The following is a 21,073-nucleotide window of genomic DNA, read 5'->3' on the forward strand; positions in this document are numbered from 1 at the left end:
ACTACACGAACAACCAGGAGCTGGAGCAAGCGAACGATGAGGAGCTCGTCATCCAAACCAAGGAGTGCGCCCTTACAGGCACCGTCTCCGACCTCGGGTACTCCGGCACGGCGCTTGCCGGCTGCGGTTCCGCTTGGACGCGCTCCTTCAACATGACGGAGGCCACCGCCGCAAAGAAGGTGCGATGGACCATGAAGTTGCGTGTGTGTGTGTGTGAATGTTGTTGGGGGATAGAGAGGGATTAGAAGAGGGCGAGGGAGACCAGACGATGCACACATACATGTACATACATCCATACGCACAAATGTATCCACACACACACACACACACACCACTTCCTTCCTTCCTTCCTTCCTTCCTTCCTTCCTTCCTTCCTTCCTTCCTTCCTTCCTTCCTTCCTTCCTTCGGCTTTCTGATTACTCACAACCACGACCATTTCTCACTGCTTCACACCTTGCCTCCTGCAGCAACGCGAGTACGCGCGCCCGTCCATGTGCCGCGACGGCAGCGACAACAGCCTCGACCTGGACGAGACCATGTTCCTGCCGGAAGAAGGCCTGCCTGAGGCCGCACCGGAGGACGAGGAAGTCAAGCGCGACTGGGAGGACAGGAAGCGGCAACTCGACACCATCGGTTATCAGCGGCCGGAAGAAGTGCCTGCGCCGCCCCAGGAGCACGTGGAGAAGGCAAAGTCGCTGCTGGTTGAGATTGAGCGCGCACCACAGCAGAAGCTCAAGTCGAAGATGCTGGAGCAGGTGCAGCAGCGGCCGCAGCAGCTGCTGAAAACTCAACTCCTTCAGGAGATTCAACAGCACGGCGCAAAGGAGTGACATGATCACGCGTCTTTTGCGTTGTCGCCTCGTGTACTGCTTGTGTGTTTTCTATTTTGCGTTTTCGTGGTTTGATGTAGTTGAATGTGGTGGGTTGTGGCCGTATGTATGATGTACGCATGTATGCACGTGTGTGTATGAACGAGTGCGTAGGAATGGGTGTTTGCATGGATGTATCATTCAATCGATGCCCGTCTTTTGGCCACCATTGTTTGTGACATGTGTGCGTGTTAGTTTTGTTTGTTTGGACCACTGCCACACCGTGACTCGGATGTATCCTCTTCTCCATTCCCAACAGCCTACAACCATATTTGTATTTGCGTAGATTTGCCTTCTGTCCTTCCTTTGTGTCAGCTGATGCGCTCCGTTGCACTCAAGCACGTTGCGTATGGCCTAGAATTGCTTCCCCCCCCCTTCCTCATCCTTTTCTGTGTCCTCCTCCCCTCTCCTCTGCCTGTCCACCATGCTGATGCTGCTGCTGCTGCTGGTAGTACTGCTCTCATGCTCTTGATGCATCGCAGCAACATCCGCGTGTGAACAGAAGATATGTATTACCAAACGAGAAACACAAATTAAACCATTCGCACAACAATCTGTCAGAAATAACCTGCTTGTGTGTGTGTGTGTGTGTGTGTGTGTGTGTGTGTGTGTGTGTGTGTGTGTGTGTGTGTGTGTGTGCGTGCGCGTGTGTGGGCGTGCGTGTTCTTGCTGCTGCGTTGCGACACGCACTCAATTGTTCACGCACGTCCAACGAGCTGGGGTGACATTTGTGGTGGTTTACTGGGTGCTGTAACCAACAGCAATGGGGCAAAGTGACATGACATCAACACCTATCGTGGGAGAACACTTCCATCAAAGAGAAACAAATCAAAAAGACACGCAAAATACAACAACACATTAACATCATCGCCACAAGACCATTGACGAGGGGGATAACAGTGGGTGTACATACAAGGTGGTCAATAGCAACTAGTGATGGAATGACAACGTAGAGTCACTGAGAATGAGAATGAACACAACGACAGAATTCAGCAGCCAGAAGGTGTTGGCTGTATGTACGGTTGCTTGCAAGCATCAAGGTGCGTTTGGTAACAAGTAGACCAAGGCCTCGTGGCGACCAACGGCCACGCATTACACCATGTTCACGTTGGAAGGGCGCTTGCTGTAATGTGTGCATGAAGCCAGTGCAAGAACGCGTGTGTGCGTGTGCGCGTGTGCGTGCGTATGAATATGTGAGCATGTGAGCATGTGAGCATGTGGGCGTTGGAGGAAAAACTAGCGCTTGCTTCGAGTGGAAGTCACGCAAATGCAGTTGTACTCACACAAAACATGCCACAAACGCAAGATATGACATTCACACCGCACGTGACTGCACAAAGCACAAGTACATCACAACAGACACATGTACACACAGATCGAACGAAAATGTGTTGATAAAAAATCAAACACACCACCACCACCAACAACAACAACCCACAACAACAACAACAACCCACAACAACAACAACAACAACAACAACAACAACCCACCTCCTTCTGTTGAGGGCTTCTGCAGACTGCAAGAGGCCGTTTTGGTTGAGAACGCAGAATGCCACGTGCTCGCCCACAGCTGCCTTGAGCAACTTCTTCACGCTGTCTGCCGACTTTGTGGCGCTTGGCTTTGAGTTGACCTCAATCACAATGTCACCGTTGCGAAGACCACAGCGCTCAGCAATCGAGCCAGGCTTAATCTGCCAGAAAGGGACGGGAGGGAGAAGGAGAGAGAGCAGGAGGGACGGACGGAGAGGAAGGGGGCGGGAGAGAGGGATGAAAGAGAGAGGATGTATGGTTGGTGAGCGTGAGATATGCCAACCATGTGTGAGATAAAAGTCATGAGATGCAGGTGAGGTTGAGCGCGGGTGAGCACCGCACAGGCGCGTGTAGGCACAAACGACACAACTGCTGGCATGGAACATCATCTCCACAGCAACTGCAGCTTTACCTTTGAAAGGATGGCGGGTGATCCTGCTGTCACCTTCATGTCCTTCAGCACATACTCGCGCGGCACATGCACGAGGCGAGCCTGTCAATCGCATCCACAAGATGGTCAGCGTGAACACATGATGATGTGTGTCTAGGTTGTGGCGACAGCCTGCATGCATGCATTCATGACCACTCGCTTGCTTGCAGGCAAAACTCAACCATAAACATGTGCATCCACGCATCAACAAGCAAAGGACGGCGCACAAGCAAGCAGGGCTTGCGCACCTTTTCGCACGGGTACTTCTCAGGCTCCTTGATCTCCTCCACATACGACGACGGCAGGAAACCAACTTTGCCGTGCAGAGACATGCCCTGCCGTGTGTGGTGGTGGTGGTGGTGGCGATGGTGGTTGGTTGGTGGCGGTGTTAACAGGATGAGCAACATAACAAGTGGAAGCAATACACATACACGTGTTGTCACAGCAGCGAGGCGAGGCAGCAGCAAGTCCAGCAAGAGGATGAGGAAGCAAGCAAGCCAGCAAGCAAGAGATGTAAGGAAGGTAGGGAGGGGACAAGCAAGCAAGCGAGCTCCATGGCACAATGCCGGCTGCCACTCACCAGTGACCACCCGTCTTCACGGACAACGAGAATGAAGAGAATCTCCTTTGCCCGCAGGCCGAGGTCGTCCTGCTGTGCAGGCTCGTAGTCGTAATTCGCGCGATACAGCGGAATCAACGCTGTAAACACATGAAAAACACATGAATGCACACACACACACACACACGTAAACGCACACACACACGCACACACGCATGTACGCATGCACGCACACACGCACCATACACGCAGGCATAGGTGTGTTGTTTGCAGAAAGTGATGAGAGGTAGTGCTTGCGGGCGAATGCAAAGCATCATGCAAGCGAATGCACATGCGTAGTCTTGGTATTTGTGCTGCTCACCTTCACGGGGCGGAAGAATGGCTGGCTCATCCTCTGGTGGAGGTGGCGGTGGTGGTGCACGCAGGCCTGGTCGACACGGAAGGAGAGCAGGGAGAAGGAGTGAGCGGAGAGACAGTGTGAGCGAAAGACACGCCAAAACTGTTGAGCAGAGGAGTTCTGTGAAAGCATGACAAGCATGCACATTCGTCTGTTTGGTGTAAGCGTGTGGAAAAAATGGCGCCCAAACCCACTTTGTCTAACATCCTCAAACGAGCCTGCACAAGTCAAATTCACAGCACGGGCAATGGATGGTGCAAGGTGTTGAGTGAGCAAACAGCAAGCAAACACACACACACACACACATCTTTGCCGTGCTCATGCCACACACTGCGTCCGAGGTCAGCCACACACAAAACGCACACGCTCGCATGTACACACACACAAGCAAATAACCACATGAACAAATACAACACCCACATGCACACACACATACACACACACTCACACACACACACTCTCTCTCCCTCTTGCATGTACACACCAGCACAACATTCACAAGCACTCGCACACATACATCCGCACATGAAACACACGCGCACACACTTACTACGCTTGCGCGTTTTTGCTCCGCGTCGCCTGACAACAACATCTGTCTCGTCCTGCCGCTGCGGTGGAGACATTGGCGGTGGCGGTGGCGGAAAGAATTCCTCGTTGGCAAGAGGATTTTCGTCGCCTGCGCCAAACGCCGATGGTGGTGGTGGCGGGGTGATGGGCGATGGGATGGTGTCGGCCGCTGTGTTCGTTTCCATCGTTGCAGGTGGTGGTGGCGGTGGTGGTACGGGTATGGAGGGTGCTGGTGGCATCGCTGGTGGTGGCGGTGGCGCTGCTGTGTTTGCTGTGTCCAGTGGCCCTGGTGGTGGCGGCGGTGGCGGTGGTGGTCCAGGCATGGACGCCATGGGGGCCGGTGGCGGTGGCGGTGGTGGTGGAGGGGGTGCAGCGGTTGTGGTTGGCGTGGTTGGCTTTGCCGCTGGTGCTGGTGGCGGTGGCGGCGTGGACGTTGCCTCCGCTGGCTTTGACCTGAGTCGCTTCAGCAGCGGCGAGCTGGCGAGAAACGGTGATGGTGCGTCATCACCATCGTCATCGTCGTCGTCGTCAGCGGACTCGTTGCTGTTCGACGTCGCCTGCAACATCCCGCCTGGTGGCGGCGGTGGCGGCGGCGGTGGAGGGGCTGTTGTGTTTGATGCTGGTGTTGGTGGTGGTGGCGGCCCTGGTGGTGGCGGGGGTGCGGCCTCGTCCGATTCGCGCAGTTTCGTGCCGCTCTTCGTCTGAGCACGAGAGGATGTGCGAGGAGGGGAAGAGGGACGCAAGGGACGACAACATGGAACCGTGTGAGTGTCGTGTCAGAGTGTGTTTGGATTGGCAAGCGAGACATGAGGAAGAAGAAGCAAGGCAAGTGGATGTGTTGTGATTGTGACTGAATACAATGTTGAACGTTCAATCACGCAGACACACGATAAACACGCACACATACACACACACACACACGACAAGCGCACAACAATCAAACACACACAAACACACACACGACATTCTGCACCTTCTGGGCGTTTTGCTCCCGCTTGTTGCGACGCAAACCAAGCATGTTTGAGAAGCGGCTTTGCTTGCGGGCAGTGGAGGGCGATGGAGGTTCACTCGTGTCAGAGGACCAGCTCTGTACGGTGTGGGAAAGGAAGAAGCAGAATGGGCTGTGAGCTGTCGAAAAGGGACAATAAATCACGCAAGGAACATGCAACGAAGCAACCAGCGCATGCGTGTGTGTGTGTGTGTGTGTGTGTGTGTGTTTGTTTGTTTTTTGTGTGTAACACATGCGCATGCGTGGGTGGATTGTATGTGTGACAGACATGAGATGCCGCCACATCATCGCCTGCGACGCTCACAAGATCGTCTGCTGCAACCTTCGCCTGGGACCGAACCCGCTGTAGTGGTCGTGATGATGATGTGGTGATCATGAGTGCATGATCAAGCAATTCGTCCACAGTCACACGCACACGCGCACATAACAAACAAACAAACAAAAAATCCACACACACACACACACACACACACAAACAATCCACACAAACAAACAAACAAACAAACAAACAAACAAACAAACAAACATAAAATCCACACAAACAAACAAACAAACAAACAAACACACAAAACAAACAAAACTAACAAAACAAACCATCTCACAGATGTGTGTGCAAGTACAAGTGGTGGCGCACCTCAACCTGCGCCGAGGATACGTCTTGTTCGATGGCGAGCGACGATGTTGTCTTCTCCAGGAAATGGCGCCGGCGCTCCGCCTCCCGCTCCTGTCGGATGAAACCGAGACAATGAGGGTGGTTGGTCGTGGTTGTGGTGGTGGTGGTAGAGGTGGTGAACGGGAGAACGAGAAGGAAGCGCAAGACATCTCAGAAAGTGTCTTCACTCAAGCACATGCACAAGCAAACGCACACGCACACACATACACACACACACACACCTGTGCCTCTGTGATGTCGATGACGCCGGAACCTTGGCTCTGGTTGATGAGCGTCAAGTCCTCGATTTCGTCAACGCCGGATTGCGTAATGAAGTTGATCTTCGACTGCAGGCTTGAGCGGTGGTCAGCAAGCGCCTGATGCAAGGTTGAAGGGGAATAGGGGTGTGAGCGTGATGTGCGTGCCCAAACACAACTGGAATGCTCATGTGTTGGTGTCGCTGCGCCAACATGCACCTCTGTGATGTTTGTAGGTGTAAACCCAACACACGCACGCACGCACGCACACACACACACACACACTGGTCTCACCTCAATCTCAGCGTAGACTTGCTCCATCTTCTGCTTCATCGTCTGTGACAAGCAACCACGAAGCAGACGAGTATGCACACGGACAACAATACATGAGATTTGATAGCTCTCCTTCAGGCGAGGGAACGCACACATGCGCACACACGTGTACACACACATGTACACACACACACGCACACACACGCACGCACACACACACACGCACACACGCACTTCTCTTGATGTACACACCTCGGCCTGGTTCTGTGTCTTATCGAGGACAGCACCAGCCTTTGCGTAGTGCTGATAGAGCTGAAGCAGAGACTCTACTTGCTCCTCCTTCTTCTCAAGCTCCTTTGTCATGGTGTCGACGTGGTGGCGGAGGAGATTGCGCGTCTGTGTGAGGATGAGTTTCGACTTGTTCGACACCTCGAGGTTGCTGCCATGGTGGTGCGATGCCGTGTTGTGATGAGGTGAGGTGAGGTACGATAAAACGTGGGTACGTAGAGTGCACTGAACAACAAGAAGATGCATCAAGGAAGGACAACGTTCAAGTACAAGCACACACATGCAGTGGAAGGGAGGCAAGGCACGTTCACAAAACACGTGCACACACACTCACACACGTGCACACACACGCGCGCATACACATACATTCTCTCTCATGCACACTGAGCGGGGGAAAAGAGAAAACATCAGTTCATACACACTCAGTCACTCACACACGTTCGCACAAAGCCGTACACGCAACTCACGGGTCGTCATCGGGGGAGTACGGGACCATCTGGAAGAGGTGGCGACCAGGAAAATCCTTCCGGTTTGCGTGCATGAAGTTGCGGCGCTCAAACTCGACATCGAGCATGTCTGTCCGCTCTTGCAGCAGCGTGCCACTCTAATGATGATGACGATAAAGGCGGTGGTGGTGGTGATGATGAAAGAATTGGTGTGAGTTTGACGTGGTGAAGTATTGATTGAGTCATGAGAATCCAAGTAGTTGTCGGTGGCTGCAATGAGGCTGAAGAAGCGTAGAACCTCTACTCAAGCGCACATCCGCAGACAGAAGATCGTACACATACAAAATACACATGCACACACGCACATGCACACATGCACCTCGATTTGGACGTGGGCTGGCTGAAGCTGGGTGTTGACAATCGCTTTGAGAAACACCTTGAGCCACTCCATCGTCTGCTGGTTGATGGTCTGTGTCACATGCGACATAACAAGCACATGCGACGTGAGGAATTGTGTGGTCGTCGTCGCTGACGATGGACGCAACTACAAACAGTACCAGCTTTGAAGTGACAGAAAAGTAATGCGTACAAATTAAATTGCGCACCAACCAGCGACCCCTTCAACCCCAACTTCCACCTTCAACTTCAAATGCATTGTTCGCTTTCCACCGTGAACTTAAACCTCCACTTCCCATCTTCCCGTCTTCCCGTCTTCTACGTGGGTACTCACATCAAAGACCTCTGGCATCTGGTGGTCCCTGAACTTGAGGTAGCGCGCGTTGGCGGACGCAAGTTCCAGCAGGTACTCCATCTTCAGACTGCGCGCTTTGGACTCGAGCGCCCGCAGTTTGGCGGGATAGTCCGGCTTCTTCTTGGCTGTGTGTGTGTGTGTGTGTGTTGTGTGTGTTGTGAGTGTGTGCGTGTGGTGTGTGTTGTGGGTGTGAGATTGTGTTTGAGGGCAAGACACTGTGCGTGGGTTGTAAGGAGAAAGAAGACGAAGAAACTGGTGGAAACGAGAATTGAGAACTGATGGCAGAGGGACACTGCTGATTGCACTCCACTCCACCCTGGACGTGGCACAGACCTGATTTCTTCTTCTGGAAGGACTCGAGCTCCTTCATGCTGCCGTCGTACATTTTCTTGGCCTAATCACGCGTCAAAACGCAAAACGCCACACATATCGTGAGAAGCAGCACTGTGACACATGATGCGAGACCTTGGCGCCACTCATGCTGCATCCACACACACAAACAAACAAACAAACAAACAGACAAACAAACAAACAAACAAACAAACAAACAAACAAACAAACAAACAAACAAACAAACAAACAAACAAACAAACAAACAACCAACCAAACAAGCAAGCAAACACCCTCCACCTTTGTGACGGCGGCGTCGAGGGAGCAGAGCTCTTCTTGCAGAGCGCCGAGCACGCGAACGGCCTGCAAGAAGGGTGGTAGAGACATGACGACAGGAGGACAGATTGGGGTGAGCGGAAGTGGTCGATGCACCCACCCCGATTGCAATCTCACACCACCCTCACACCAATCAACCAACCATGCATCCATCTACCCATCCACCCATCCAAACTTCCATCCATCTGTCATCTCTCCCCTCCCCGGCTCTCTGTTGCGCGAACGTACGCATCTGTCCATGGAGCGCTTGTCCTCGAGACGGGCCTCCATCTGCTCGCCAGCCATCTTGAACACCTTCTCTGCCGCGCGCTGCTGGATCAGCGCATTCTCCACGTCTTTCTCCAGCAGCATCCGGTACAGGTCCATGGCCAGGCTGCATAGCGCAAGTGTGTGTGTGTGTGAGTGTGAGTGTGTGTGAGTGTGTGTGAGTGTGTGTGAGTGTGTGTGAGTGTGTGTGAGTGTGTGTGAGCGAGTGAGAGAGAGTGTGTGTGTGAGTGTGTGTGAGCGAGTAAGAGAGAGAGTGTGTGAGTGTGTGTGTGTGTGTGAGTGTGTGTGAGTGTGTGTGAGTGTGTGTGCGACGTTGAAGAGTTGTGTTCACATGAATAGTGGCTGTTGTGGGAACCGCCAGGAGACAGACAACCAACAGCCGACACTCACATCTTCTCGTGGCCCTCCTTGAACGTCCAGTCTGGAAACTTGGCGCGCTGGTGGAACTGTGTGAACAACATCCATGTTGCAAAGCGTGAGCAGATAAGAGACAGAAAGAGACAGAGAGACAGAGACAGAGAGAGACAGAGAGAGACCTCAAGTTACGTGCTGTGTTCCAATTCACACGAGAAAGCCTGCTGCCCAACCCCGCCGCTCAATCAATCACTCAATCACTCACTTGGTCGCATGGAGTCACACACACACAGACACACACAGAGACTCGCGCATACCCACACACACTAACACACACTCACACACTCACTCCCGCTCCTTCCCTCCACAGTACGGCACGGCACCTGCTGGGTGAGCTTCGTCAAGTTCTGTGCGTGCTCGTACTCCAGACGGGACCGCTGCTTGAGGTATTCTTGCATCTCCTCGTACATGGTGGTCTCGGCACGATGCCGCTCCTCAATGCGCTTCAACTGCACGTGCGTTGTCAGTCGTTTCGGTGATGCATGATGGGCCGTGAGTGCTGTCAGTGTGTCCAGCACTGCTGTAGCTGGTACGTGTTTAGGACAAGACACGCTGCATACTCACCCCCCCCCTCCTCAGCCGCACTCTAGACACCCACCATCAACGAACGTTACCTGCTCGTTGAGGATTTGCACGCCCGCTGACGGCTTGGTGCGCGACTGCTGCGCCTTGAACAGATGCAACAGGCTGAACTCAATCCTGTAAAGCCCAATGCCACCCAAGTATCAGCCAAGACGACGCTCATCAGTCAGTCATGGAGAACCACTTGCGACGCAACTGGCCCGGACGCACCTCACCCCACACGCCACAATACCACCCTTGAAACAACCCAATGCTACGTCCCCTGTGCAACGTCACATGAAAACACACACACGCACGCGCACCTGCACCTGCACAAGTACACACGTGTATGGTGTTACCTTAGCTCGAGTGGGACGGGGTTGTCTGAGCGCTGGGTAAAGTCGGACATGAGGCTGGTCTTGCCATCATTGTAGGCGACGGCAGTGAACAGCGACTGCAGCCCAATGTTGTGGGAGAACGTCGTGCTGGACGGTAAGTCGCTCGCACGCTTGCTTGTGTCGCTGAGCCTGTTTGAGCCGCGACTGGACGTAGCCGAGGGCGCCTCCGTCGTCATCTTGGCCTCTCAATCAACACCAAGAGTGAGACAGCGCAATCAACGCCGGCCTTGTTCGTTCTTGTCTTGAGACTTTGGTCAGTCCCTTGCTGACTGCGGTGCAGCTGCGACGCGTTGCTGTAGCGGTTTGGAGTGGTTGGAAGTGGACGTGTGTGATGGAATACACAACGCACAGAGAGAGAGACAGAGACAGAGACAGAGAGAGAGAGAGAGATGACGCTTGTGATGCTGTCTGAATCAAGCAAGCAAGTATGTGGTGGTGTGAATGCGAACGGCAACGCCGGCAGGCCGTGTGCTGCGACTTGTCTCTGGCGTGGGCAGCGCAAAGCTCCTTTGGTGGCCGCGACTTTGCAGGCGGTTCTTTTGAGCCCACTTGCTTTGGTCGTGCGTGATCTCTGGTTTGGTTGGTTGGTGTGTGGTGTGGTGCAGTCTGCTGGTGTGTGATTGGTTGTGTGTGTGTGTGTGTGTGTGTGTGTGTGTGTGTGTGTGTGCATCTCGAACCAGCGGAGCAAGCAAGCAAGGTTGTCACCCATCGGCCAGTTTTTCAAGTTGGCGCATTCCAGCCTTCGGTGCATCGCAGCCAACGGAATCCTGCTTTGCCTGACCAGGACGACACCTGATTGAAGCTCCTACCCGCGAAACCGTGATTTGTTGAAGATACCCAGCAACTATCACTAGAATAAAAATAATCACAATCTTGCTCTCTTGCTTGCCTGTGCCCTTTTTTTCGCCTCTTCACTTCTTCTGCGCGCTGCAAGCAAAAAAGGTGCTGGAGGGAGTGGTGCGCCGTTTGCTGTTTGCTGCTTCGTGTGTGTGTTTGATTGGGGGACGAAGGTTGATGATCATCATCATCAGTGTGTGTGTGTGTGTGTGTTGCTGTACTTGAAGTGAGTGCTTGTGTGTGTGTGTGTGTGTGAGAGAGTGGGTGAGTGTGTGTGAGTGTGAATGAGTGTGTGTGTGTGCTTGCCTGGCTCTGGTGTATGCCTCACGCTGGTGCGCTCATCATCTTCATCACAACCTCTGCGTTCAGGAAGCGAAGCAGAACCACCGCGTCCCATCATTTCACATCACCGAGCAGAGAGCACACTGAGTAGACAACAGCTGTCTGTCATTTTGAAGGACCAGTCGGCTGGACACACGTGCTGCTTGCTGACTGTTGGTGGGCAGACGAGCTGAGACAAGACGAGACGAACAGCGGAAGGGAACGAGGCAAACAGGACGAAACACAGGGAACCATGCCGAAGACACCAAGCTTCTTTCGCCGCTCAAAGCGGAAAAAGGTGAGCACAGTGCATGTGTGTACGTCTGTGTGTACGTCTGTGTGTTCGTGTGTCTGTCTGTCTGTGTCTGTGTCAGTGGGTGTGTGTGTCCGTGTTTTTCTGTGTGTGTGTGTTTGTTTGTTTGTGACTGTGTCTGTCTGTGTGTGTACGTGTGCCTGTGTGAAGACTCTCTTTGTTGTGTGTGTGTGACAGAGCACCCACGCATCAAGGTCACACACACGCGCGCGCACTCATAATCACACACACACACTGCACGAACGCTCGTGTGCTGCCCAGGACCTCGTGATTCGTGACGCCGTTGTGGCAAAGTCTGCAAACGGGCGGTTTGGTTTCACTGTGGCTGGAGGGCTGGAGAGTAACTCCTTCTGCTTCATTGAACTCGGCAAGGAGAAGCCGCACGTGAGGTAAGGAGGTGTTGTGTGTGAGTCTGTCTGTGTGTGTCTGTCTGTCTGTGTGTGTCTGTCTGTCTGTCTGTCTGTCTGTCTGTGTGTGCCTGAATCCACTACTTTGTGTGTGCCCTCTTGTGTACAAGTGATTTGGCCACGTTGCGCTTGACGTCCATGTGCCACGGTCGTTCTCTCAAGGCTCACACGTGTGCAACACCTGCCAGGTCGGGCAAGCTGCATGACAAGGACCTGATACTGGAGGTGAACGGCGTGGACGTCGCCGGCGAATCGCATGAGCGGGTGACGGAGTTGATTGCGCAGTCTGCACAGGACGTTCGCCTCTCCCTCGGCACCATTGGCCGCGACGACCTCATCAAGTCAGACCCCGCTGCTCATGCGTGTATGTGTGTGTGCATGTATGTGCCTACGCAGTCATTCATGATCGCTGAAATGTGAGCAAGTTGTGGATCTGTTCACAAAGCGCGCACACACACACACACACTCACGCACTCACGCACTCACTCACTAACACACACACACATGCACTCACTCACACGCGCGCGCGCGTAACACCTTAGGATCAGCACTGTGTTCAACCTTCAACAGCCGGACCCGCTGTTGGCTGAGCTGCAGGCGCGCGTCAAGAAGACCGTTTACTCCCTCATCATCCCCTGCACCACACGCAGCAAGGACGCACGTGCGTTGGTGTAGCTGTTGCTGCTTGTTGTTGCTGTGATGGGTGGTAGAGATGGCTGTTGTTGTTGCTGGTGAGACGAGAGGAGCAAGCGTGCACCGCCTGTGTTGCCCTCAACTCACACATATATGCGCATGTGTGTGCAGAGGACGTGCAAGGGAAGGATTACTACTTCATCTCAAAGGACCTCTTCCAGAAGCTCATTGAGTCAAACAGGTGCGCGCAGTCAGGCGACGGAGTAAACATGAGGTTGTGGTGTGGCAGCTTCGCTCCTACGCATGACGAAATGATTTCCAAACACACACGTTCTCGCTCTCTTTCTCTCTCGCTCTCACACGCACACACACACACACACACACACACGCACGCACGCACGCACGCACACAGGATGCTGGAGTACCGAACGGATGAGCGCGGGGACATGTACGGGACGATTCTTCCAACAAAGGACTTGATTGCACACATGCGCGGACAAGAGGCACTCTCATCCCAACCCAACGGTGCAGCCATGACGCAACGCCAGCCCGCTGCAGCAGCAGCGGCAGCAGTGACGTCTTCATCTCCATCCACAGCACAACGAAAAGCAGGAGGTACAACGTGATGGTCACGCTTCTGGTCGTCGTCGTTAGTTTGTGGGTTTGTGTGTTGCAGCAGTTTGCATTACCAGGTGACCCGCCATGTCACCGCTCTGTCGTCGCACAGTTGACACATGCCTACACACACACACGCACGCGCGCACACACACATACGCACACACACATGCCTACACACACACCAGCGGCGTCTGCGTCTGCGCGAACGAGCGTTTCCATCCGCGTGAGTGATGCCGGATCGGACGCATCGTCCATCGCGTCCCGGACACACGAGCCGCTCCTGTCAAAAGCGGACATGAAGCGGCTGCAGACGGGCGACGCGCCAATGGTGCAGACACTCGTGCTGGCGCGCGGCGAGGGTGGCCGGCTTGGGTTTGCCTTTGACGGCGGTGTGGAACACGGCACCCTGCTCTCCATTCGCCACATTGGTGACGTCCACATCCTCTCCACCACAAACCGCGACCTGCGCGTGGTGCGTTTGCAGCTGTAAATGGCGTTGGGGGGGAGAGACCGGGATGGCGACAAGAGGGCGAAGGGATGAGCGGAGCGTGTCAGAGAGTGTGTGCGTGCGTGCGTGCGTGCGTGTGTGTGTGTGTGCGTGTGTGTGCACCTGTCAGCGCACATGATGTGCAAGCGTCTATGTGCCATGGCTCTGCGTTTTCTACGTGCGCTTATTGACATTACCATCACCACTATCACCACCACCACCACCACCACCACCACCACCACCACCACCACCACCGTTACGATTACCCCCCTTTTGCTTTGTGCAGGGCGACTGCCTGCTTGCGGTTGACGGCCAGAGCGTGGCTGCGTGCTCCTCTGTTGAGGCTGAGAAGATTGTCGCAAAGTGCGGCGACCCCGTCGAGATTACGACAACATGCGTTGATGAGAGCCTCCTCGACTCAAGTAAGTATAATGTGCGCGTGCATGCGTGTTTGCGTGTCTGTGTGCATGTGCGTGCGTGTGTGTGTCTGTGTGCATGTGTGTCTGTGTGCATGTGTGTGCGTGTGTACGCTTGTGATTGCGTGGGCCGTGTCCTTGTGTCTGCCCCTCTGTGTTTTTCTCTGCCTGTAACCATCCCATTCCTCGCCATGTCTTCTCCCCGCGCCACTCCGCTTGCACAGACTACCGCATCAGCGCGCACGACTTCCTGACGTCGGCTGTCTTCAACCGCCCGGACATGCGTGCGGCGCGGGCTGACCTTCGACGCGACGTGTACGCAAAGACAATCCCATACACAACCCGCCCGCCACGCGAGGGCGAGGTGGACGGCAAGCACTACCACTTTGTCTCGCGCGATGTCTTTGAGGAGATGGTGAAGCGGGATGAGTTTATTGAGTACGGCGAGAACAAAGGCAACCTGTATGGCACGCCGCGGCAACCGGAGGTGGCTGCATCCAGCATGCAGCGCAGCGCATCGACCCTGCACCTTCGCCGCACGTCCGAATTCAGGGCCGCAACCTTCCTCCTGCAGAAGAATTCCCCAGACGAGGTGAGAGGGGGATTGGATGCGATTGCGATGCGCCTTACAGTGATGGTTGTGTGCGTTTGGAAAGGGGAAGGGGACGTGCAACTTGTTGGCGTGACACACACGCACAACCACACACACACACGCACACACCACCACACACACACACACACACACACACACACACACACACACACACACACACACACACACACACACACACACACACACACACGCACAACCACACACAAATGTGCACATCCCCGATCTTCATCATCTTTGTTCTCATAAAACCGCCTGTACCAACTACCGCCACAATCATCACGACCACAATCGCCGTTGTAGCTGTTTGGCATGGAGCTGCTGAAGGGTGAGCGCAGCATCTTCGTCTTCCGCGTTGCACCCAACTCCCCCGCCCACCGCGCGTACGTGCGCCCCAACATGGTGCTGCTGGCCATCAACGGGGAGGACATGACCCGTGCCAAGCTGTCGGACGCCATCAGCCGCCTTGCTGCCGCGGGCGACACGGTTGAGCTCTATCTTCGCTACGATAAGGACGGGCAGGACAGGGCTGTTGCTGTGGCCAAGGAGACGCCAACCACCCCGCTCTCAAAGAAGCTCGAGGTCTGTCATGTGCGTGTGTGTGTGTGTGTGTGTGTGTGTGTGTCTGTGTGTCTGTGTGTCTGTGTGTCTCTGTGTGTGTCTGTGTGTATGTGTGTGGTTGGAGAGGAAGAGTGCAACAATATGAGTGTTGGAAGGATGGCCTGCGCATGTTGGAACAAATGACATCCACCCGTCATCAGAGCGATACGCCTCAAGCCATTCATCAACACCTCAACCCATTGACTGCTGGTCTGTATGTTTCGCTGTCGCCCCAGCTCACCCTTCCATCCCTTCACCACCACCACCACCACCCCAACCTTCATCACCCACCACAGGCTGAGGAGAGCGAGCGAGTGCGTCGCGCTGCAGACGAGGCGATGGCGAAACGGCGACAGGAGGAGCTTGAGCTGCAGTCGTCCGTGCAGCAGAGGCTTGAGGAGGCTGCAGATACACCACGCAGCACTGCTGGCAATGGTGACGGTGACGGTAATGGTGATGGTGATGTGGGAGCAGCGGCAGCAGCAGCATCGCAAACAAACGATGGGCAGGCTGCAACGGCGAGTGAAGAGGATCGCGGAACAAGCAGACACTTGTGGGGACTGCTGCTGGCGATTGTTCTCGCCGTGCTGGCTGTGGTCATTGCAATCATGACAGATCTTCCCTTCCACAGCTGAAGTGTCACGTTTAAAGTGTTGATCTTGTCGTTCGGTTGATTCTTTGGGGTGTTGTGTTTTGTTCCGTGTGCTGCTGAGGTGAAGTTGACACTTTCCATGCGTCTTTTCCTGTGTTTCGTTGATAGCTGCTGCTGCTCGCCTTCATGCTCCTTCATGTTTCCGCCTCACAGGCATTGTCGTCCATTGATTCAGTGGTCGCCCCAAAGCGCGCGCATACGCACGCACATACACAACCTGAAGGCAGTGCCTGTATCATTTGCCTTTGTCCCCTTTGTCTCGCTGCCTTCATTCGTTCGTCTCGCCCCTTTGGTTGTCGTCTCGTTAACTTTCCTCTTCAAAGAATGGGTGTTTGGTTCGTGTTGGTTGGTTGTCAAGGTTGTGTCTGAGTGGTGATCGTTTAGAACAAGCAAGCTTGCGTTTCTCGCTTCCCATCCGCACACTGTTGGGCTTAAGTACAACAACAAGCATATCCAAACACAGCGCGTGTCATTGGTGCTGGGCCTGTGTTCCCTTGTCGTCATCGTCATCACCATCGTCGTCGTCATCACCATGCTGGGTGGGTTGTGGGTTGTTTGTTGTCGTGGTTGCCGGCTTCTGGTATTTGCACTGCAGCCAAACCCTGGTTTGAATGGTGGTGTGTTTGCGTCGAGGGGAGGCAGCGGTGTGACAAGAGATTTGGAGGTAGGGGGCATGTGCATTGCGACATGTGGCGAGGTGTTGTGTCTTGTGCCGCGATGTTTAGCACACATGTGATCACATCACATCAAGACACCGTCACCAACCACCAGCACGAGTGTCACCTTTGCATGGTGACGCATTTTGCGCGGTTGACGATGAGTCTGCGGTCGTATTTGTTCTGCACTTCAACCAGCCCGTGCTTCTCCATAAGCGAGCGAGCCTCATCTGCAAACACGTGTTTGGGGAGGTGTGTGTGTGTGTGTGTGTGTGTGTGTGTGTGTGTGTGTGTGTGTGTGTGTGTGTGTGTGTGTGTGTGTGTGTGTGTGTGTTGGTACTTGAGCGGGCAGATGCAAAGAAAGGTTCGCTCACGCCCAATCAAAGGAATATGGTCATCATCATCATCACGATCGCCACCACAGCCATCAGCACCTCGGTCGTAAAAGTAGACGCGCGTGCCGTCGCCACGAATGTAAAAGTTCTCCTGCAGGTATCGCCCCTTCTTCAGCCGCAGCTGTTGCGCCGTCATGGTCATCGAGGGTGAGAAGAAGAACCATGTGCATGTGCATGTGCATGTGCATGTGTGTGTGTGTGCGCGTGACGGCTTTGCTTGCGGGTGTTGTCTTCTCGTCTCTGTCGCTTCACTCTTCCCGCCCTCATCTCCTTCTCCAAACCTCTTGCCGCATCCTTCTCTCCCTTTCATCCTCTCCTCTCCCACGCCTCAGCCAGCAGCACAGCGTGTGTGCGCCCTGCACCTGCGCCAGGTCGTGTCGGCCGTAATCGCGGAGCACAAGCTGCCCGCCCGGCTTCAAGCACTGATGCAAACAGGAGAAGCGACGAAGCATGGAGAGGGCGTGTGTGTGTGTGTGTGTGTGTGTGTGTGTGTGTGTGTGTGTGTGTGTGTGTGTGTGTGTGTGTGTGATGCCGTGATGGTGAGCAAAGAGTGTCGTGGTGGTCATGGAAAGGTGGGTGTTGCTGGCGTTGGGGGTTGTTGAGCAATGCAAACCCACCACGCTCCAGCAATGGCAACAGCAGCAGCAACAGCAACAGAGTGAGAGTGATTGAATGTCAGTGTGTTTCCGAGTGGGTTCACCTTGACGAGCTTGGCTACCGCTTTGTCCATTCTGCACATGCATCGCGTTCAAATTGCACGTGGTGTGAGAGGGTGCAACTACCAGTACTACGTCAACGGCAGAACTGAGGATGCATGACATCACATTCAAGAGAGCACACCAACCGTCACCAGCCACCACCACGTGTCGTCACCACCCAATACAAACGCACTCTGCCGGGTGGAGAGCAGAGAGGACGAAGATGAGGATGATCATGTCCAGAGAGTTGGCAGGCAGGCCCACGTTGTCGCGTGAGATGTCACACACAAACGCGTTGCACCGCGATGGCTCGTACAGGTCGTGGTTCTGTCGGTCACAAGTTGACGGAAGGGCAGTGGAGTGAGGGATGAGGGCAAGGTGTGAGCATGTGTCTGTGTGTCTGTGTCTGTGTGTCTGTGTGTGTGTGTGTGTCAGTGTGTGTGTGTGTCTGTGTCTGTGTCTGTGTCTGTGTGTCTGTCTGTGTGTGTGTGTGTGTGTGTGTGTGTGTGTGTGTGTGTGTGTGTGTGTGTGTGTGTGTGTGTGTGTGTGTGTGTGTGTGTGTGTGTGTGTGTGTGTGTGTGTCTGTGTCTGTGTGTCTGCGGGCTGTGTGTCTGCGGTCTGTGTGCGTGTGCGTGTCTGTGTGTGTTGCGACATGAGATGGGAGCGGTTCAGACAAAGTTACAACTGTTGCATATGTGTGTGTGTTTGTGTGTTACCTGCACGATGCTGACTGCTGTTGGTGCATAATCGCACGCATACACGAAAAAATCCTTGTCCCTGATGTCATGGAGCCATGGTCAAGTGCATTCGTGCATGCGTGCGTGAGTACGAGGGGGTGAGTGAATGTGCGTGTGAAGGGGACAGCTCGTCTGGGAGTGTGCGCATGTGTTTGTGTGTTGAAAACTGGATGATGGATGCACGGCCAAGCGAGCCAGGTGCCTGCGAGGTGCTTACGGGTTGTTCTGGAGCATCGGGAACACGGTGTTGCCGGCACCACAGCCCACCTGAGAAGCAACGCCACGATGCGACGCGGAGGTATCGATGAGCCACGAGAAGGCTGACCAGTTGATGGCAATGGAGCATGCTCGTACCCATCCACACACGCGCCAGCACACACGCACACACACAGGCGCGCGCACACCATACACACACACACATCTACACATCTACACGCACACACACACACAAGATGGTGCGCACCTCGAGCACCCGAACACGCGATCCTTTGCTCGCCAGCCACCGCTCTTCAACAACGTGTTCCGCTTCTGGAGATGCATGCGCATCACCAGATACCGCGTCAGCCGTTGGCCATTCATCGCAGTGTAGCTTCAACTCGGGGAACTCTGTAAACAGCCACTTGCGATCCTTGAAGAACCTGCACCACCAGTGTCAAGAGGTGAGTCCGATCCGTGCTGTCGTGTACAGGAGACTGCAGCAGCTGCATGGCGGCATACGTTAAGTCACGCAACCCACTTGTTGTCGTGTGTTGAGTAGAACTTCTCCCAGAACGACCCCGGATCCTCATTGTACTTGTCTGAAAACAACACACGCACACACACACACACGCGCGCGCACACACACACACACACACGCACACACATGCACACACATGCACGCACACATACACACATGCATGCACACACATGCACACACATGCACACTGGAGTGAGTGGAGCGTTGCTGATTACAGGGAAACCAAACCATCGCATGGCTGAACGCAAGACAGCGCCGCACCTCGCTCTTCTTCAGGGACGGGGTGGTCGCGGTGGAACTGCACGAGGCGCTGCGCTTCCGCCTCTTGTTCAGGGGTGGACTGCACATCATCCCTAACCCCAGAGAGCAATAGCGTTCACGCACAACAACAAGGAACGACATGAGTTTGCGCACCTCCGTGTGAGGCTGAAAAGCGAACACCACGCTGCGTAAGCAACCAAGCAAGTGTGGTTGCTTGTCGGGACGTGTTACCATGCGTTGTGCGAGAACACATCCGATTCCTCCTTCAAGTAGCGCGACCCAAACTGCGGCCGCTTCTGCGTGCTGCTGCTTGGCGTGCTGCTCGCATCATCACCGCCACCCTCCATCTTCTCTGCAACGTGGGTGCTGTCAGTTCATGCAAATAATTGCACCTGCAATTGGCAAAATTGATGTGGAGATGTGTGTGTGTGTGTGTGTGTGTGTGTGTGTGTGTGTGTGTGTGTGTGTGTGTGTGTGTGTGTGTGTGTGTGTGTGTGTGTGTGTGCGCGTGCATACGAGAGAGGGTCCTGGTAAGCGCATGTCGCGTTTTTCTTTGCCATACAGAGGTCCTTCTAGTTTGCTTTTACGTGTGTTTGCATCGAGCACACGCACGCGCACATGTTAACACCGCTCTTCTTCTTCTTCTTCTTGTTTAGGTGGTTTAAGTTGTTGCTGTTGCTGTTGTTGCTGCTGCTGCTGCTGTTGTTGTTGTTGTTGTTGTTGTTGTTGTTGTTGTTGTTGTTGTTGTTGTTTAAGTTGTTGTTGTTGTTGTTGTTGTTGTTGTTGTTGTTTAAGTTGTTGTTGTTGTTGTTGTTGTTGTTGTTGTTGTTGAGGTACCTCCTGTTGTTGCTTGTTCTCTGGTCCCTGCTCATCTGCTTGTTGTTTTGAGGGCTTGCTGCTCGTGGGTGCCATCAGTGACTGCAGGAGGGAGACAGCGAGTGGCGCACCTGGTTGTCAAAACACACCCCAACAGCTTGGACGATGAGTACGTGTTGATCCACTTGAACAACGTGCTGGAGAAGTAGGCAAGGTACATGTGGCGAAGTGGGCAAGCTACACACCATCATTTCGCTGAACCCAGAGCCTCGCCGCGAGATTGGACCTGCTGTTCCTGGAAAACTGGCTCCGTTCGCCGGGCACCTTGCACTTGAGGTTGCGAGTGACAAGCGGAAGAAGCAACGTCAGGACATGTGTGTTGGTGTGTGTGTGTGTGTGTGTGTTGGCGTGTGTGTGTGTTGGCGTGTGTGTGTGTGTCAAAGTAAGGGTACCTGCGTGCTCCGCGTCATTTGACTCCGACTGCGGCTGCCGCGCATCATCTGTATGTTTGCAGAATGTACGGTCGCCGATGAGATTGTTGGTTGG

The 21,073-nt window shown here is 54.2% G+C and overlaps 5 protein-coding genes across 5 annotated transcripts in view; 2 read left to right on the forward strand and 3 right to left on the reverse strand.

Moving 5' to 3' along the window:
• The window catches only part of PTSG_00977 (uncharacterized protein), a 1,863-nt gene extending 572 nt beyond the window's left edge, over positions 1-1,291 (forward strand). The window contains exons 1-2 of the mRNA XM_004998393.1: positions 1-179; positions 468-1,291. The exon at positions 1-179 is cut by the window's left edge and continues 572 nt beyond it. Of these exons, the coding sequence (XP_004998450.1) occupies positions 1-179; positions 468-830 (542 nt within the window). The 3' untranslated portion in view covers positions 831-1,291. The remainder of the gene's footprint in view (positions 180-467) is intronic.
• Positions 1,292-1,591: 300 nt separating this feature from the next.
• On the reverse strand, positions 1,592-11,212 carry PTSG_00978 (uncharacterized protein). The gene is made up of 24 exons (XM_004998394.1): positions 10,296-11,212; positions 9,990-10,074; positions 9,699-9,824; positions 9,352-9,407; positions 8,923-9,067; positions 8,659-8,721; positions 8,362-8,422; positions 8,008-8,153; positions 7,657-7,746; positions 7,299-7,435; positions 6,796-6,982; positions 6,565-6,606; positions 6,256-6,390; positions 5,996-6,085; positions 5,630-5,704; positions 5,326-5,439; positions 4,336-5,053; positions 3,980-4,003; positions 3,750-3,815; positions 3,410-3,528; positions 3,078-3,164; positions 2,812-2,892; positions 2,361-2,560; positions 1,592-1,992 (listed from the first exon to the last, which is right to left on the reverse strand). The coding sequence occupies exons 1-24, from the start codon at positions 10,508-10,510 to the stop codon at positions 1,962-1,964; spliced, it is 3,093 nt and encodes a 1,030-aa protein (XP_004998451.1). The 5' UTR covers positions 10,511-11,212; the 3' UTR covers positions 1,592-1,961.
• Positions 11,213-11,243: 31 nt separating this feature from the next.
• Positions 11,244-16,686, forward strand: PTSG_00979 (uncharacterized protein). Its single transcript, XM_004998395.1, has 12 exons — positions 11,244-11,276; positions 11,541-11,790; positions 12,067-12,194; positions 12,401-12,553; positions 12,755-12,873; positions 13,017-13,086; positions 13,258-13,460; positions 13,649-13,935; positions 14,237-14,372; positions 14,591-14,958; positions 15,280-15,558; positions 15,873-16,686. The coding sequence occupies exons 2-12, from the start codon at positions 11,746-11,748 to the stop codon at positions 16,209-16,211; spliced, it is 2,127 nt and encodes a 708-aa protein (XP_004998452.1). The 5' UTR covers positions 11,244-11,276; positions 11,541-11,745; the 3' UTR covers positions 16,212-16,686.
• PTSG_11667 (uncharacterized protein) lies at positions 16,532-20,094 on the reverse strand. The gene is made up of 12 exons (XM_004998396.1): positions 19,943-20,094; positions 19,712-19,803; positions 19,451-19,511; positions 19,178-19,352; positions 18,932-18,981; positions 18,694-18,754; positions 18,171-18,304; positions 17,980-18,010; positions 17,642-17,701; positions 17,319-17,400; positions 17,012-17,114; positions 16,532-16,830 (listed from the first exon to the last, which is right to left on the reverse strand). The coding sequence occupies exons 1-12, from the start codon at positions 20,056-20,058 to the stop codon at positions 16,698-16,700; spliced, it is 1,098 nt and encodes a 365-aa protein (XP_004998453.1). The 5' UTR covers positions 20,059-20,094; the 3' UTR covers positions 16,532-16,697.
• A 139-nt stretch (positions 20,095-20,233) lies between these two features.
• On the reverse strand, positions 20,234-21,029 carry PTSG_00982 (nuclear transcription factor Y subunit gamma; the record flags this gene model as incomplete). Its single annotated transcript, XM_004998397.1, has 3 exons — positions 20,234-20,658; positions 20,773-20,857; positions 20,980-21,029. Coding segments are annotated over 3 exons (461 nt in total), but the record flags the coding sequence as incomplete, so codon positions are not given.
• Positions 21,030-21,073: the final 44 nt, after the last annotated feature.

Source organism: Salpingoeca rosetta (assembly GCF_000188695.1).
Source record: "Salpingoeca rosetta unplaced genomic scaffold supercont1.2, whole genome shotgun sequence".
In the NCBI taxonomy this organism is placed as follows: Eukaryota; class Choanoflagellata; order Craspedida; family Salpingoecidae; genus Salpingoeca; species Salpingoeca rosetta.